We start from the raw sequence: 14,248 nt of genomic DNA on the forward strand, positions 1-14,248 counted from the left end.
TTACAGTATAAGAGTGAGTGGTATTTTTCATTCCCATAATTTCAACTTTGAACTATGATCTAGAGAAGATCCATATGCTTAAAGGTCAGGTAAAATAAAAAGAACTAGAAAGCCTGAAAAGGAATAGTCAAAAGGCATGCATCAAGAAAAGAGTAGTGTTGTAAGCCAAAGAAGGGAAGTTTAAAGTAGCAGGTATCAAAAAAAAAAAAAAAAAAAGAAAGTAGCAGGTATCAACATAAAGACTGGGTGAATTAAAGAGAAAAGGGATCCCACAACCTACGTTGTACAGGGTGACAGAAGAGGTAAAGGTAAGACACTGCCTTCAGAGGTGTAGGCACAGTAGCAGCAGCTAAAGCTCATGCTTTCCAACTGAGGCAGCAGCGGTGTCCGCCAGACAGTTCAGCAGCATCAGGGACAAGTGCCAGTTGGTTCCAGTTCTGTGGGTAGACAGAACCTGACTGATCTCTGTGTCATCTCTTCTAGTACTTCCAGTATCTCTTTACCAACTTCCTAGGATTAAGCCTTTCCCTATTTGAAAGTGATGTCTATTTTGTTGACTGGACACTAACTGATACTCATTTGGTAGCAGACTAGTCAGTCTCAGAAAACAGTAAATGTAAAGATGTAAATGTGGGTATGGTATATCTGGGTGACCTTAGGTTAATCACTTACAATCATTTTGCCCCTACATGCTATGGGCAACCAAGGTACCACTTTCACTGCGATGAGAGGATCATGGAGTTCAAGTCCCATTAGGTCAGAGGCCTACCCCCAAATCTTATGAGGTGCTAATGCTGTTGGAACCCTGCTGCTACAGGAACTCAGGAAAGAATCTAGAAGCCCTTATCACTGAAGCTGCTGCTCCCTATCTTCTGCCTCCCTACCACTTCTAGTAAAGTAGAACACTACACAAAGGAGAGGAAAGGGGTTGCCAATAGATCAACAATTAGCAAGCACAGTAGGAAATGTACTAGAGGTGTTACAATGGGAAAATAGGGAAAAAAACAAGACTGATTTTGGCAGGTTAAGTGTGAAGGGAGATGAAAAAGCATTATCTGAGACAGTAAAAGTTGGGGGACAGAAAATTACATTCACTGCAAGTACAATACAAGCAACAAGATACAGATGGGACCCGACAGGGCTTCAAACTGGAATAAAAGCTGGAGATGAATAAAGATCAAATGAGAGACAGACTTAGTAATGTTTTGTACCCATTTCAAAAACATTTTGTAATAAGCCTATCCACAGTTCAAACTTTGTTAAGACCTCAGTTAAAATTCACATTTGGAAAATGGAAAATTATCTGCTTTGACTAAAAGAATATGCTTAACCCTAGTAACACTACAATTTAAAGGATTCAATATATAAATATATTAACTTACAAAGTCTTTAGTAGCATTAACTGAGCAATTTATCCAAATCATTTAGCAGCTTGATTATACGCAACCATGAGAATGAACACATTTTCATGATCTAGAAAAATGAAATTTGGAACCTCTTCCCTATTTCTTGCGTTATTTACAACGTAGATACTTACCAAGTGCACTTGTCGCATCTTCAAAAAGGTTTGACCGAGAAGAATCTCCTGATGTACTGAAAAAGTTTTTAGAGAATCGTACATCAGAAAGTATATAAAACTTGAAGTTTAGTAACTGTCCAATTTGTAAAGAGTTTGATTTTAATTAAATGTGAAAGTCTGGCTACATAAGTGTTTAAACCGTCTTCTACATTAAATCCCAAAGCTTTACCCATAACATTTATGGCTTGGGAAAAATTTTCAATCTTAAAATTCATTCTATTCTGCAAGTGCATCATTTTAAATGTCCGAAGATATAAAATAACAACTGAACAGAATGCTTACCACTTAAGGAACATAAAAATGTTAACACACAACTATTTCCCCCAAAGAATTCACAACGAGGGACACCTGGGTGGCTCAGTGGTTGAGAGCGTCTGCCTTTGGTTCAGGGCATGATCTCGGAATCCCGGGATCAAGTCCCACATTGGGCTCCCTGCATGGAGCGTGCTTCTCCTCTGCCTAGGTCTCTGCCCCTCTCTCTGTGTGTCTCTCATGAATAAATAAATAATATCTTAAAAAAAAAAAAAAAAAAAGAATTTACAATGAGAAGTTAAATAATCTGTAAGTCAAGTCACAATAGAATCATACCAAACAAGTATCCCCCACTTTTCCAAAGTATTTCTTTTATGAGAAAAGTGAAAATGGTGTTTCATTTGTTTTGCAGCAAGCCTTTATAGAGGAACACACCCTGAGAAGTGAGGTGGCCCACCAAGTTCCTTCCCCAGGGACTATACTCAGCAAGCACCTCAGGAGCGCTCTGAACTGTGCCTGTGAGCATCCATGCTTCATCTAAATTTAGCAAGGTGTGTCCTAAGTTATCAGAAAAGCCTGAGACGTTATTTTATGGTTCTGGGAATGACCAAATTTTTTTCCACATAAATTTACAGCAGTTGCTTCTTAGCTTTATGTCATTTCGGCTTACAATATGTTTCACAGGAATGCTCTACTTTCAAATAGTAGAGGAAACCTATACACAATAAATAGCCAAAGTAGAAACCATGTCAGGCTGGAAAGGCCAAGGAAATCTTTACATAACAGAATTTCAGTTAGGTCTTATAGGTAAGTTTTGAACACAGAAACTAAAAGAAGGCATCAAGTCAAGGAATACAGCAAAAAATGAAGAGGTGTGATAAAATCTAAGTTGTAACTTAAATCAGTTTAAAAGGACTAAGTTTCTGCTGGGCAACTGCAGAAGTCTGGAAACAACGTAGACAAAAACAGGATTATGAAAGACCATGAAGAGTAGGCCAAAGAAAAGTAAGTTGAAGTTTACAAAGTAGTAAAAGTAGCAGTTAGTAGTTTAGATTAAAACATACATACAACACACACTTATATCTGTGTCCCAATTTTAAAAACAAAACACAGTAGGGGAACCTGGGTGGCTCAGTCAGTTGAGCGTGCAACTCTTGATTTCGGCTCAGGTCAAGATCTTAGGGTCGGGAGATCAAGCTCTGAGTGAGGCTCCAAGTTGAGCATGGAGCCTGCTTAAGATTCTCCCTCTCCTCTTCCTCTGTCCCCTCCACCCCTCCTGTAGCATAGAAAGACCAAAGCAAGTGTCTAAATTTGAATTCATAAATTATTTTCTAAGCCTCAGTTTCTTCATCAGTACAATGAAGTCAACAAGAACAGCCATGTATCTATCCCAAAGTGTTGTACATAGGGTTATTGCTATAAAGTGTTTAGCAGAGTGCATAGCATAACATCCAATATGATCACTATGATTAAACTGATTTTTTGGAGTAATTTTTAAATTATCTTCATTAACTATGTAAGGTAACTTATATAGAAAGCAAAATTTTGAAAAAAATTGTATGTAAAAAAACTAATTCTCCTGCCCATGACCCCTGCTTAGGGAACAATCACTACTACCAGTTTCTATAGAACAATGACTTGTGTCTTGCTTTTGGGTGTGTTTTATTCTTAATTATCTCACATAACTGTAACGACCTCAAATTTTCCCCACAAACACACAGTATTCCACTTAATTGGCCAAATCAAGTTCTTCATAGGGAAATTTTAGTTAGGTTTACAACTTTCAAATTCTTTCTGTAGGGATGCCTAACTGGCTCAGCAGTTGAGCCTTCAGCTCAGGGCGTGATCCTGGGGATCCTGGGGTCTGGGATTAAGTCCCTGCAGGGAGCCTGCTTCTCCTTCTGCCTAGGTCTCTGCCCCTCTCTGTCTCTCATGAATACCAAGTGCATAAATTAAATCTTTTAAAAAAAATTCTGTAATCAAATTTATTAATTGTTCCTTTTATGACTTTATAAATTATTTTTATTTTTCCCATGTTCTCTAGTTTATGGCTTCACTTTTATGTTAAATATCTATCTAGAATTTATTTTTATGATATAAGGTATGTGATCCATCTTTCCCCCTTCTATTTGGCTAGGCATTAATCCCAACAGCATTTTCCCCACAGTGATTTGAAATTACATCTTTATCTTACACTAAGTCCCCTGGGATGTATTCTGGTATGTTTCTAGACTACCATCTATTTAACTGAGCAATCTTCTAGTAAGAGCCACTCTAAATTATTGCAATCATTACCCAGTATAATACATTTTACTACCTGGTAGGATTAGTCTCCATCATTCCAGTTCTCTTACAAAAACAAGTTGTGCTGTTCTGCACACTGCTTTAAAATTTCCTTCTTTACGTATCTCAGATAAGAGTGAGGTGCAGCTGAACCATAATCCTTTAATCTTGATTCTACCTCACCACTTCTCCTTCCCCACTTGCAGAGGAAACCACTTATCAGGGTGCTGTCCCTCTGCTACTATTTTTCTACACATTACTATCCATACCCAGAAAATGTATGACAATGTTTTGTTTGGTTTATGGTTGCTGCCCATATTGTTTCATCATGTTTTTCTCACTTGATAACAAAGCCCTGAAACCACATTCACTCACTATGCATATACATACTACATACTTCAGCTGGCCGATAGTACTGGATATCAGGGCTTCTCAAACTTTAGGAAGCTCAAGGATTTAGCAGGAGAGCTGGTTTCAGGGATCCACTCCTCAGTAATTCAGATTTTGGTTAGAGGTTTACTTTCAAATGAGCTCCCAGTGATGCTGATGCAGTCTACCTCCACTTGTAGCAGCACTGCTCTCTAATACGTATAAATCACAGGTCAAGTCATTCTCTAACGAGGTATTTAGATTGGTTTCAATTTGTCTTTAACTACAAATAATGTAGTCAGTCTTTGTACACATGCGCAGTTTCTCTAAGGTAGAAATAAGTAGAATTTGTATTGTAATAGGTAGTTTTCAAAGAACAAAACTGGCCTAAAGACACAAATGCCTATTAATGAAATGTCAGACCAGTGGTGATGAATAAACTTTCTGATGTCCTTCAAACTAATACCAACGTGTCTCCTGATAATCTCACTAAGTTTTGTGCTTTACAGGACACTCAATGTTTTACAACACAGAAGAAAGGACAAAGGCACATTTAAACTGCCAATTTTCTGAGTTTCTCTCATCCTTCTTTTCCCATGTTATCTTTCTCTAAGGGGATCATTTGGGGAAGTAAGAGTAAACAGTTGATGTGTAAAGTCCAACCAAGTAACTCAGGATCTGCTCTCTGGATGGTCAGTACCATCATCTACTGATTTATGCAACCTCTGTAGGTCTGAAAACATAATACTGACTTTTGAGAATGGGTAAATAAAACTGTACCCCCGGGAAGAAATTTTAAAAGGAGATAATAACAAATTTGGATAGATGATACTAGCACATTAAAAATGTACTGATTAATTCTGAAATTCTCACTATGAGCTTTTCAAGAGCTGAAAACACATAAGAAAAGAAGATATACTGCACTGAATGAAGACATATTTAATTACACATGCAATGTTTAAGTGATTTGGGAATCCAATGCGTTAAAAAAAATTTGTTTAAGTTCCCTCCCATACACAGAACTGACGAACAACCTTCTGATAGAACAACTTAACTGGAGTCTAGGTTGTCTCCCACTAGAAAAGAGTGTTGAATGCATTTCTAAATATACATGGGAGGAGCATCAAGTTAGGCAACAGTGTCTCAGAATGCCTGAAGCAAAGCTCAGCAAGCAGGCTTAGGGGAAGTATTTTATTACCTGAATCTCCTCTTAAAGGAATCAACTTCCTGGAAAGAGGCCCTAAATGAGCAATGAATCAAACCCCTTCAAACATCATGGACTGGGTCAGACAGAGAAACATGAAAAAGGCAAAACACTAAAAAGAAAGAATAACTAAACATTTTATAATCCTTGTGTTTATCACAGTGTTCCAATTTCTGTATAGATCTCTATCCTGTCTGGTTCTGATTCCAAGGACTCTACTGCCACTGAGGTCCCATGTTGTACCTAAGTGTCAAACTATAAACAGCTCCAGTGCCAGTGTACACTGGACTTAAAGAACCCATGTTCTCAGATAAAGATGAAATTCCCTATATGAGTCCAATCAAGAGAACCAAAGTACTTGTGGTTATTTATTTATACTCGGGGAGAAAAAAACCTTTGTCATAAACTACTGAACAATCCTGCCAACATCCCACAAGAAATTATTTCTTACTCCCCCAAATATCCCAGCACGTTTTCTTTTGTTTTAAAGACCTACACAGGTAAAAAATTTCTACAGAAGCTCATAAAAATATAGATAAAACAGAGAATTCAAACAATCCACATTAACTATGCAAGATAGTTGTTACTCACTGCTGTGAACATGTGCTATTTCACATCTTTTACACTCATTATTTCATTTACTCCTTGTAACAACTCTAGGAGATAGGTCTTATTGTCACAAACATTTTACAGATAAGGAAAATACCCAAAGCCGTCACTTTTGTAAGGTCTCTTTCTGTTTCTTTTCTTTTTTTTCCTTTTCTTTTCTCTCTCTCTCTCTCTCTCTTCCTTTCTTTCAACAGTTTATTTATTTATGAGAAAACACACAGAGGCAGAGACATAAGCAGGCTCCTTCCAGGGAGCCTGATGCAGGACTCAATCCCGGAATACCGGGATCATGACCTGAGCCAAAGGTAGACGTTCAACCACCGAGCAAGGTTAAGTGCAAATAAATATCAGATCCAAACACAATGGTATGCAGCAATTGGAAAGATTTAGTGGCATAGAAGGATGTTTACAGTATAAATGACAATGATCAGAAAAGAATATAGATCGAATATAAATAATGATTATGAAGGTCAAGTTATTTATAATATGTCCAAGTATAATAAAATAGCAAGTTATTTTTATAATTCTTTTAGGTCATTTGTATTTCTTATTTTTTCCTACACAAAATGAACAGAGACTCTGACCCGCTTTCCCTTCTCCCTGGAGGAAAAAATATGCAGAGTATAAAAATCTGGATTATGGAAATTTAAGCAGGCACAAGCACACTGTTTTAGTCACAGTTCAATGTTTAGAAAACGTTTAATGTAGCAGAAACAAAGTTAGTTTGATCAAAATAATCATGAAGATAAATACATGCCTGAAGTTCATGTCCTGAACTTGTGTTGGTGCATCTTCTAGATGGCAGGTCTTACCTGTCAGTTGCTGTTGGACTTGTAGCCACGGGTGTCTCTGCTGGCTTTTCCGCAGGTTTCTCTTGTTGTGTCACACTAGTAGGTGCAGGTTCAGAAGATGTTGTCGCTGGTGCTGGAGTGACGGATGCAGGAGAAGGAGTGGGAGCCAGAACGGGAGGGGCTGGGGCCTGAACGACAGTCGGAGCTGTAGAGGAGCTAACTGTAGTAGTGGTGGCAGGATTCGATTGCTGGGTTGTAGCTGGTGCCGGCGTTGTCACTGCTTTGGGCTAAACACATTAAAAAAGTAATACAATGAATTATGATAAAATACTGTATTTACCTGATCTCTAAGTAGATTGTATCATTATAGGAGGCCACAAACATAACACCAATAAATAATATAAACTTGTAACTTGAAAATAATTTTGTTAAGAAACAATAAATGACCAACATTAACCATATGAATCACTATTTATGTCACTCTTTCAAAGCCAAAGACAGCGTATGTATTAACTATCGTTCTTAACTAGCTTTGGCTAATAGTTTCAATCTTTGTTATTAAGTTAATATGAAAAAGAACCATAAGCAACTAGTCACTATTAAGAAATATACAGACTGTGTACTGGAAATAAAAACTATATAATTACTGCCCTCCCCATTACACTTTAAGTGCCTTGGGTATAACTTTCAAGTATTTATTGTCATTCAAAAGCATCACCAAAGTAACTTTCTTGTTCGACCTATGCTAGTACAGACTGCACTGGAGAAAGATTGGCTGTGCAAGGCAGGGCAGGGGACTTAAAAAAAAAAAAAATACTAGCAGTGTTCACTTCCTCCTTTCCTTATTCTCAGTCTTATGTTTAGCCCTGTAGCTTTTTTTAAACTGCCAATACAATACTCTTCAAATTATTAATGTTCTAAAACTCCCATCTAGATGAAGTGAAATATAAATGCATTACTATGCTCACTTACTATTTCCCTGAAGATTACTTGTGATCAATATAACACGGTCACATTCCATGCCCTCAAAGTCTCTGCTCTACAGTGCTATTTAAGCCTCATTCTAAATGGTACCAATCCTATCTGCTTTTTGAAGTTTTTCTGCTTACTTCTGATCTAAATAGCTTTTTCCTGTCTCTTCTTTACAACGAGGTCATTTCTCATTGCTTCCATAATGCCTAACTCTTCCCCCTTCTAATAACTGGCCATTATTAATTTGAAAATAAAGTAATGATAAATATCATTAGAATTCTATATAAAATATGAAAAGGCTCAGCTCTAAGTAGCTATACCTCAAATGCATGGATCTGAGACCTATCCTGCTTAATTACTGTGTTTTAAATAATAAAGGTTATTACAATACTAAAGGAAATAAGACCAACATACATATCCAAATATGTGGCTACCACATTTTCCATTATGTACTATGCATGATAAACCTAGATGAGACAATGGAATACTATTCAGCTCTAAAAGGACACAAATTCTGGCATGTAGCCAACATGGATGAACCTGGAAGACAGTATACTAAGGGAAATAAGCCAGTCACACAAGGGAAACACTGTATGATTCCACTTATACAGGGTATGAAGTAGTTAAACTAATAGAAAGTAGGATGGTGGTTACTGGGGCTGGGAGCAGGGAAATGGGAGTTATTATTTAGTGGGTACAGAGTTCCGGAGATGGATGGTGAGGATGGTTGCACAATGTGAATGTACTTAATGCCACTGAACTGTACAATTAAAAATGGTCAAACTGGTAAATTTTGTGTTACATGTATTTTATCACAATTTAAAATACTAGATTGAGGCAAAGTTTCCTCATATGATTCTTTTCTTCTATATGCAAAGTTTAATATTTAATGAGTAAGTGCCATTAAAACAAAACCACTATGGTTCTTAATGGATTAAAAACTTCTAAATCCAACACATGTAAATTGTTCAGTTGCTTTTTTAAGGACAAAAATACACACTTGATTAAATTTACTATTTTCTACTGCATATATTACTTTAAACTTAAAAAAAAAAAAGATCCTCACATTTATTCTTTATGTCTTTGATAAACTGGTTTCCAATTAGTCATTTAAACTTATTTTCAATGTTATAAGAATCACTGTTCTCAGATTATGACAATTCAATCCTAAAAATTAATGCCACAGGTACCTATTTTAACTCTCTACTGCATGCTTATGTATCTTTATTTATTTATTTTTTTTGCTTATGTATCTTTAAAAATACAACAGAATCTCTGAAAGAACTCAAATTCATCCTTTGCTTTGAAGAAAAACTTTGACTTTTAGAAACTGTCCTCAAAATATTTCAGTCCAGTAAGTGATAAAAAATTCCCCCCAAAAAAGAACTTCCACCTGGGTGGCTCAGGTGGTTAAGCATCCAACTCAATTTGTCATGATCTCAAGGTCCTGAGACTGAGCCCTGAGTCCAGCTCTGTCCTGGGCATGGAGACTGCTTAAGATTCTCTCCCTCCTGCCTCTCTCTTCCCCTAACCTCTCCCAAAACCAAACCCTTCCTCACAGCAATCATTCTATCATTTCTTCAGCTGCCTTTTCCTTTCTTAGCATCTAAAAATCTACCCTATCAACTAGAAAGTATCCCTGAATTTAGGAGTTTATATGCTTTGTCTGCCTGAGGAGTTGGTCAGATATAGTACATAATACTGCAAGTCCCTTTAAGGCACCATTAATAAATAAAATAAGAAATATTTATTCAATTTCTAAGAACCACATTTTTAAATAATTACATAATCACTGATTTTACGACTTCAGCAAAACAAATTTTACACATTTAATCAACTGTTTTATTTTAAATTATGTTTAAGCTATAAACGTATAAAATAATTAACTTTATGGCTGACTCAAAATAGACTATTAAAATCTTTAACAGTTAAGTGCCTACCAAATGGATATGCATAAACTGTATTCATAAAGGCTGGACTCGGGATCATTACATTTAAAAAAAAAAACCTCACACGCATATACACAGTACAAGGCTGAAACTTACTTTTGTCACCATAACCACCACAAAGTTTTTTTCGTCAATTTTATATTCTTTTAGAGCAGTATCATCATTAAGGATTTTGCCTAGTACATTAAGAAAAAGAGAAGACATTATTTGAAGCCCCGTAACCTTTGTCTTACACATATTAAAGTTAAAACAATCCCCAATGTCAATTCTATCAATTAATACTTTCCCTAAAGAAAAAGAGTAACTAACCAGCCAAGATAAATATGAATGGAAATATAATAGGGTGAAAAAAGTAGTAACATTTTGACTAAAAGATATCTAACACAAACACAAACACCATATATGTTTATGACAGTCAAGTTGTTTACACCATTTGTAAGATGACAATTTCTAAAACTAAAGAATGTCACTGTAACCAAGAAGACAGCACATTACTTTCAATACTTAATTCATACCTGCATAAATTAATTTTTGACCTGCTACAGGAAAGGCATCTTTCCCCTTTTCAGATTCAATCTTCTCTTTCAGTGCCTTCACCTATGGAAAAATAAAGATTTTTTTTCCCCTAAAAAGTCTAAAACAAATGACTACCTAGAATTTGATTAAATAATGCAAAGTAAAATTTTATACGTATTATTAATAATTCCAAAGCTTATCATGTATTCACAATATTATACTAAAAAAGACTCATTCTTAATGCATTAGGTATAATAGGTATAAGCTTTGTTTTACCACCAGCCGCTACACATATAAAGATTAGAAGAGGAAGGGGAGGTGGGTGGGGGTTGGGGGTGACTGGGTGACGGGCACTGAGGGGGGCACTTGATGGGATGAACACTGGGTGTTATTCTATATGTTGGCAAATCGAACACCAATAAAAAATAAACTTATAAAAAAAAGATTAGAAGAAAAAACTTTACCACTGACTTGATAAATCCATTCAAGATAAAGGTTTCAACATCAAAGTTTTGATTCTCATTATAAAGTTTATGGGTTTATTTCCCACAGAGCAAAAAAGTAAAGAAAGGCTCTCTAAAAACACTGAAGACACAAAAGAGTCACATCTACAATAATAATAGAAGTTAAATATGAATGTTAAATGGCAAGTAATTCATTTTAAAAGTCGGATACGTTTCATTACAATCACACGGGGGGCTTCATTACATCACATTACACCCACGGGGGCTTCATAAAGATCAATTAAAACCTAATTTCTGGAGATGGTGCCTGAACATCTTTTTTTTTTTTTTTTTTAAAAGAGCTTTACAGGTGGTTCCAAAGTTCAGCCTCGGCGGAGGACCACTGTATCACTTAAATGATCTTAAACAAGTAGCTTGGTTTCTCTCAGTATCAGTCTCATGTACAAAGTAAGAGAAATAGGAACAGATGATCTTGATGGTCTCAGATTCCTAAAATTATGTAACAATAGGCTCATTATAAGGTATTCTGAAAATGAGTCCAATCAATTTCTGAAACTAACTGATCAGAGTGGCTGAGGAGTAAAAGAGGCAAGAAGAAATAATGGAACTAGTTTCATTACTTGAAAGGCACAAGAATCAAGAGGGAAAATTCTATTCCTTCTATTTCCCAGAATACTTCTAAAAATTGTCTAAGTTGATAGTTCTGAGCTTTAGGTGAAAGACTGCCTGATAGGGATACAAAGAGAGAGTACTAGTTTCATTACTTTAAAGACACAGGAATCAAAGAGGAAAATTCCATTTCCTTCAATCTCCCAGAATTCTGAAAATTGTCTAAGTTGATAGTACTGAGCTTTAGATGAAAACTGATAAGATATAAAGAGAAGGTTCCTTTGTACAATTAAAAAGCAACAATGTATCTTCCAAAAGAAAAAAAAGACAGTAATGCTTATACAGCTTTAAGTACATTAACATACACAATTTCACATAATCTTCAAAACTCTGGGACAAATGGGGTTATCCACTCAATCTTATAGATGAGGAAAAGAGAGGTTTAGATCCTCTCCAGGTCACAGTGCTACTAAAAATAGTAGCTGAAACCCAAAACAGCTTTCTGATTTCAAGCTTTAAAGCAGAATATTCTGCACAAACCATATAAATTACCCCTCGTTGCACTGATCTTCCTGTAACGAGTCAACAGCATCACCATTATTCTGATGTTCCCCAAAGTAGAAATACATCACAAGTATCTAAGTCTACTATTTTCTATTCTGAATTTCAAAAGTTAAATTAACACAAGTAACAACTTTTAAAAAGAAAGCACTCAGAATCTGATCTCAACATCAGTAAACTCAGGCTATAAATGCCATGGCCTTATTCAATTTCATATACTGCTCTTTATCAGATGATAAACTGTCTGCTATGTGTGTTTCAGAATAAAGAAGTACAAGGACTTCACAACTTCCATAACGCTACAGCTGACCCTTGCTTTAAATTATATTTATGTTGACGGTTCTGATTTTACTTATACATTCAACTAGCAGTTCATGATAAAATCAGGAAATAAAAGATACTATCCAAATTTCTAAGATAAAATAACTTAAAGTCTGTTTTAGTTGGGATGCCTGGGTGGCTCAGGGCGTGATCCCTGGGATTGTCCTGCATTGGGCTCCCTCCAGGCAGCCTGCTTCTCCCTCTGCCTGTCTCTGCCTCTCTTTCTGTGTCTCTCATGAATAAAATCTTAAAACGAAACAGAACAATAAAGACTATTCCCTGCACTGCTATGGATGCTAAAGCCTGGAGCAGTGATTCTCTAAGGTGGGGTAGGGAGGCCATAAAGGCTCATAAGACCCTAGTGGGTGGTCTGCAAGGTCAAAAGACATTATTTGCCTTTTTTCCATCCTAATTTTCTCACAAATATATACCTGAGTTTTCCAAAGACTACAAAGCATGTGATACCAAAGACTGAATACAGAAGTAGATGAGAATCGATCTTCTATTAAGCCAAACATTAAAGAGTTTTGCTGGGGTGCCTAGCTGGTTCAGTCAGTAGAGCATGGGACTCTTGATCTCAGGGTGGGGAGTTTGTTTTTTTTTTTCTTTTTATAATTTTTTAAAAAGATTTTATTTATTTATTCATGAGAGACACAGAGAGAGAGAGAGAGGCAGAGACACAGGCAGAGGGAGAAGCAGGCTCCACGCAAGGAGCCCGATGTGGGACTAGATCCTAGGTCTCCAGATTACACCCTGGGCTGCAGGCAGTGCTAAACTGCTGCGCCACCAGGGCTGCCCTCATGGTGGGGAGTTTGAGCCCCACACTGGGCATGGAGCCTACTTAAAAAAGTTTTGCAAGACAATAAAACAATGCCTTCTTACTGCTTTTTGTTTTGGAAAATAATTTTTTACGTAAATAATTATAACATTTATTGGGTTTATTACCTGTAAAAGATCATTTAAATATTTCTCAGTTTAATTTCTAATACAGTAAACACAAGCACATAGACAAAAGCTATTTTGGAGTCCTCAATAAATTCTAAGTGTATAGGATCTTGAAAACAAAAATTTTGAGACCTGCAATCTTCCTCATACTAAATGACTTGCCCAAAAGTCAACTGAGTGATGGCAAAGCTCAGTTAGAGAACTCTGCGGTGAATAATAAATTCCTTCCACATACTTCTTTCTTCAGAGAGGGAGAGAAGATGCAATATTTGTAGCTCTGGTGGCTTTTTTTTTTTTTTTTTTTAAATCACAAATGAATTACAGACCACATGTGTTACCATGAGTGAATTTAGTTCTCAAAAAAGTACATAATGGTATACAACACAGCAGTTGTTCAATTAATACTTGAATAAATTAATAGAGCATAGAAATATGTGAAAAAAAAAACAGAAAGAAAAAGAAATATATGAAGCAATAAATGAAAGAAATAAAAGAAACAGAAATCTCATTCTGGACAGGTCAGGATATGTGGGAAATAAGACAGACTTAACTGATATGTATATACAGTTTCTATCCAATAAAAATTGTATTTCTTTTCTAGCACCGATAGAATATATAGTTTAAAAATGTAGGCCACAAAGACCTATATTTTCATATAAGCCTAAACAAATAATGGACCCACTCTCTAGTTCTATCAAAGAGGGAGGAGGGGACAAAAAAACCTTAGAAGTTATAAAAAGCAGAACAACAAACACCTCCAACCATTTTGCTCCTAAGAAACCAAACTGGTGCTTAAAGAATATTAGGAACATAACAATGAGATC

At 36.0% G+C, this 14,248-nt stretch overlaps 1 protein-coding gene across 2 annotated transcripts in view; it reads right to left on the reverse strand.

Annotated features, from left to right (window-relative positions):
• Nucleotides 1-14,248, reverse strand: part of RAD23B (RAD23 homolog B, nucleotide excision repair protein) — a 45,328-nt gene that overhangs the window by 16,769 nt on the left and 14,311 nt on the right. Inside the window, exons 2-5 of one of the 2 annotated variants that reach the window (XM_041761510.1) lie at nt 10,524-10,605; nt 10,105-10,184; nt 7,109-7,374; nt 1,538-1,593 (exon numbers count right to left, since the gene is read on the reverse strand). In XM_041761510.1, the coding sequence (XP_041617444.1) occupies nt 1,538-1,593; nt 7,109-7,374; nt 10,105-10,184; nt 10,524-10,605 (484 nt within the window). The remainder of the gene's footprint in view (nt 1-1,537; nt 1,594-7,108; nt 7,375-10,104; nt 10,185-10,523; nt 10,606-14,248) is intronic. The other variant, XM_041761511.1, reaches the window with a different exon arrangement.

This window comes from Vulpes lagopus, chromosome 7, assembly GCF_018345385.1.
Source record: "Vulpes lagopus strain Blue_001 chromosome 7, ASM1834538v1, whole genome shotgun sequence".
Lineage (NCBI taxonomy): Eukaryota > Metazoa > Chordata > Mammalia > Carnivora > Canidae > Vulpes > Vulpes lagopus.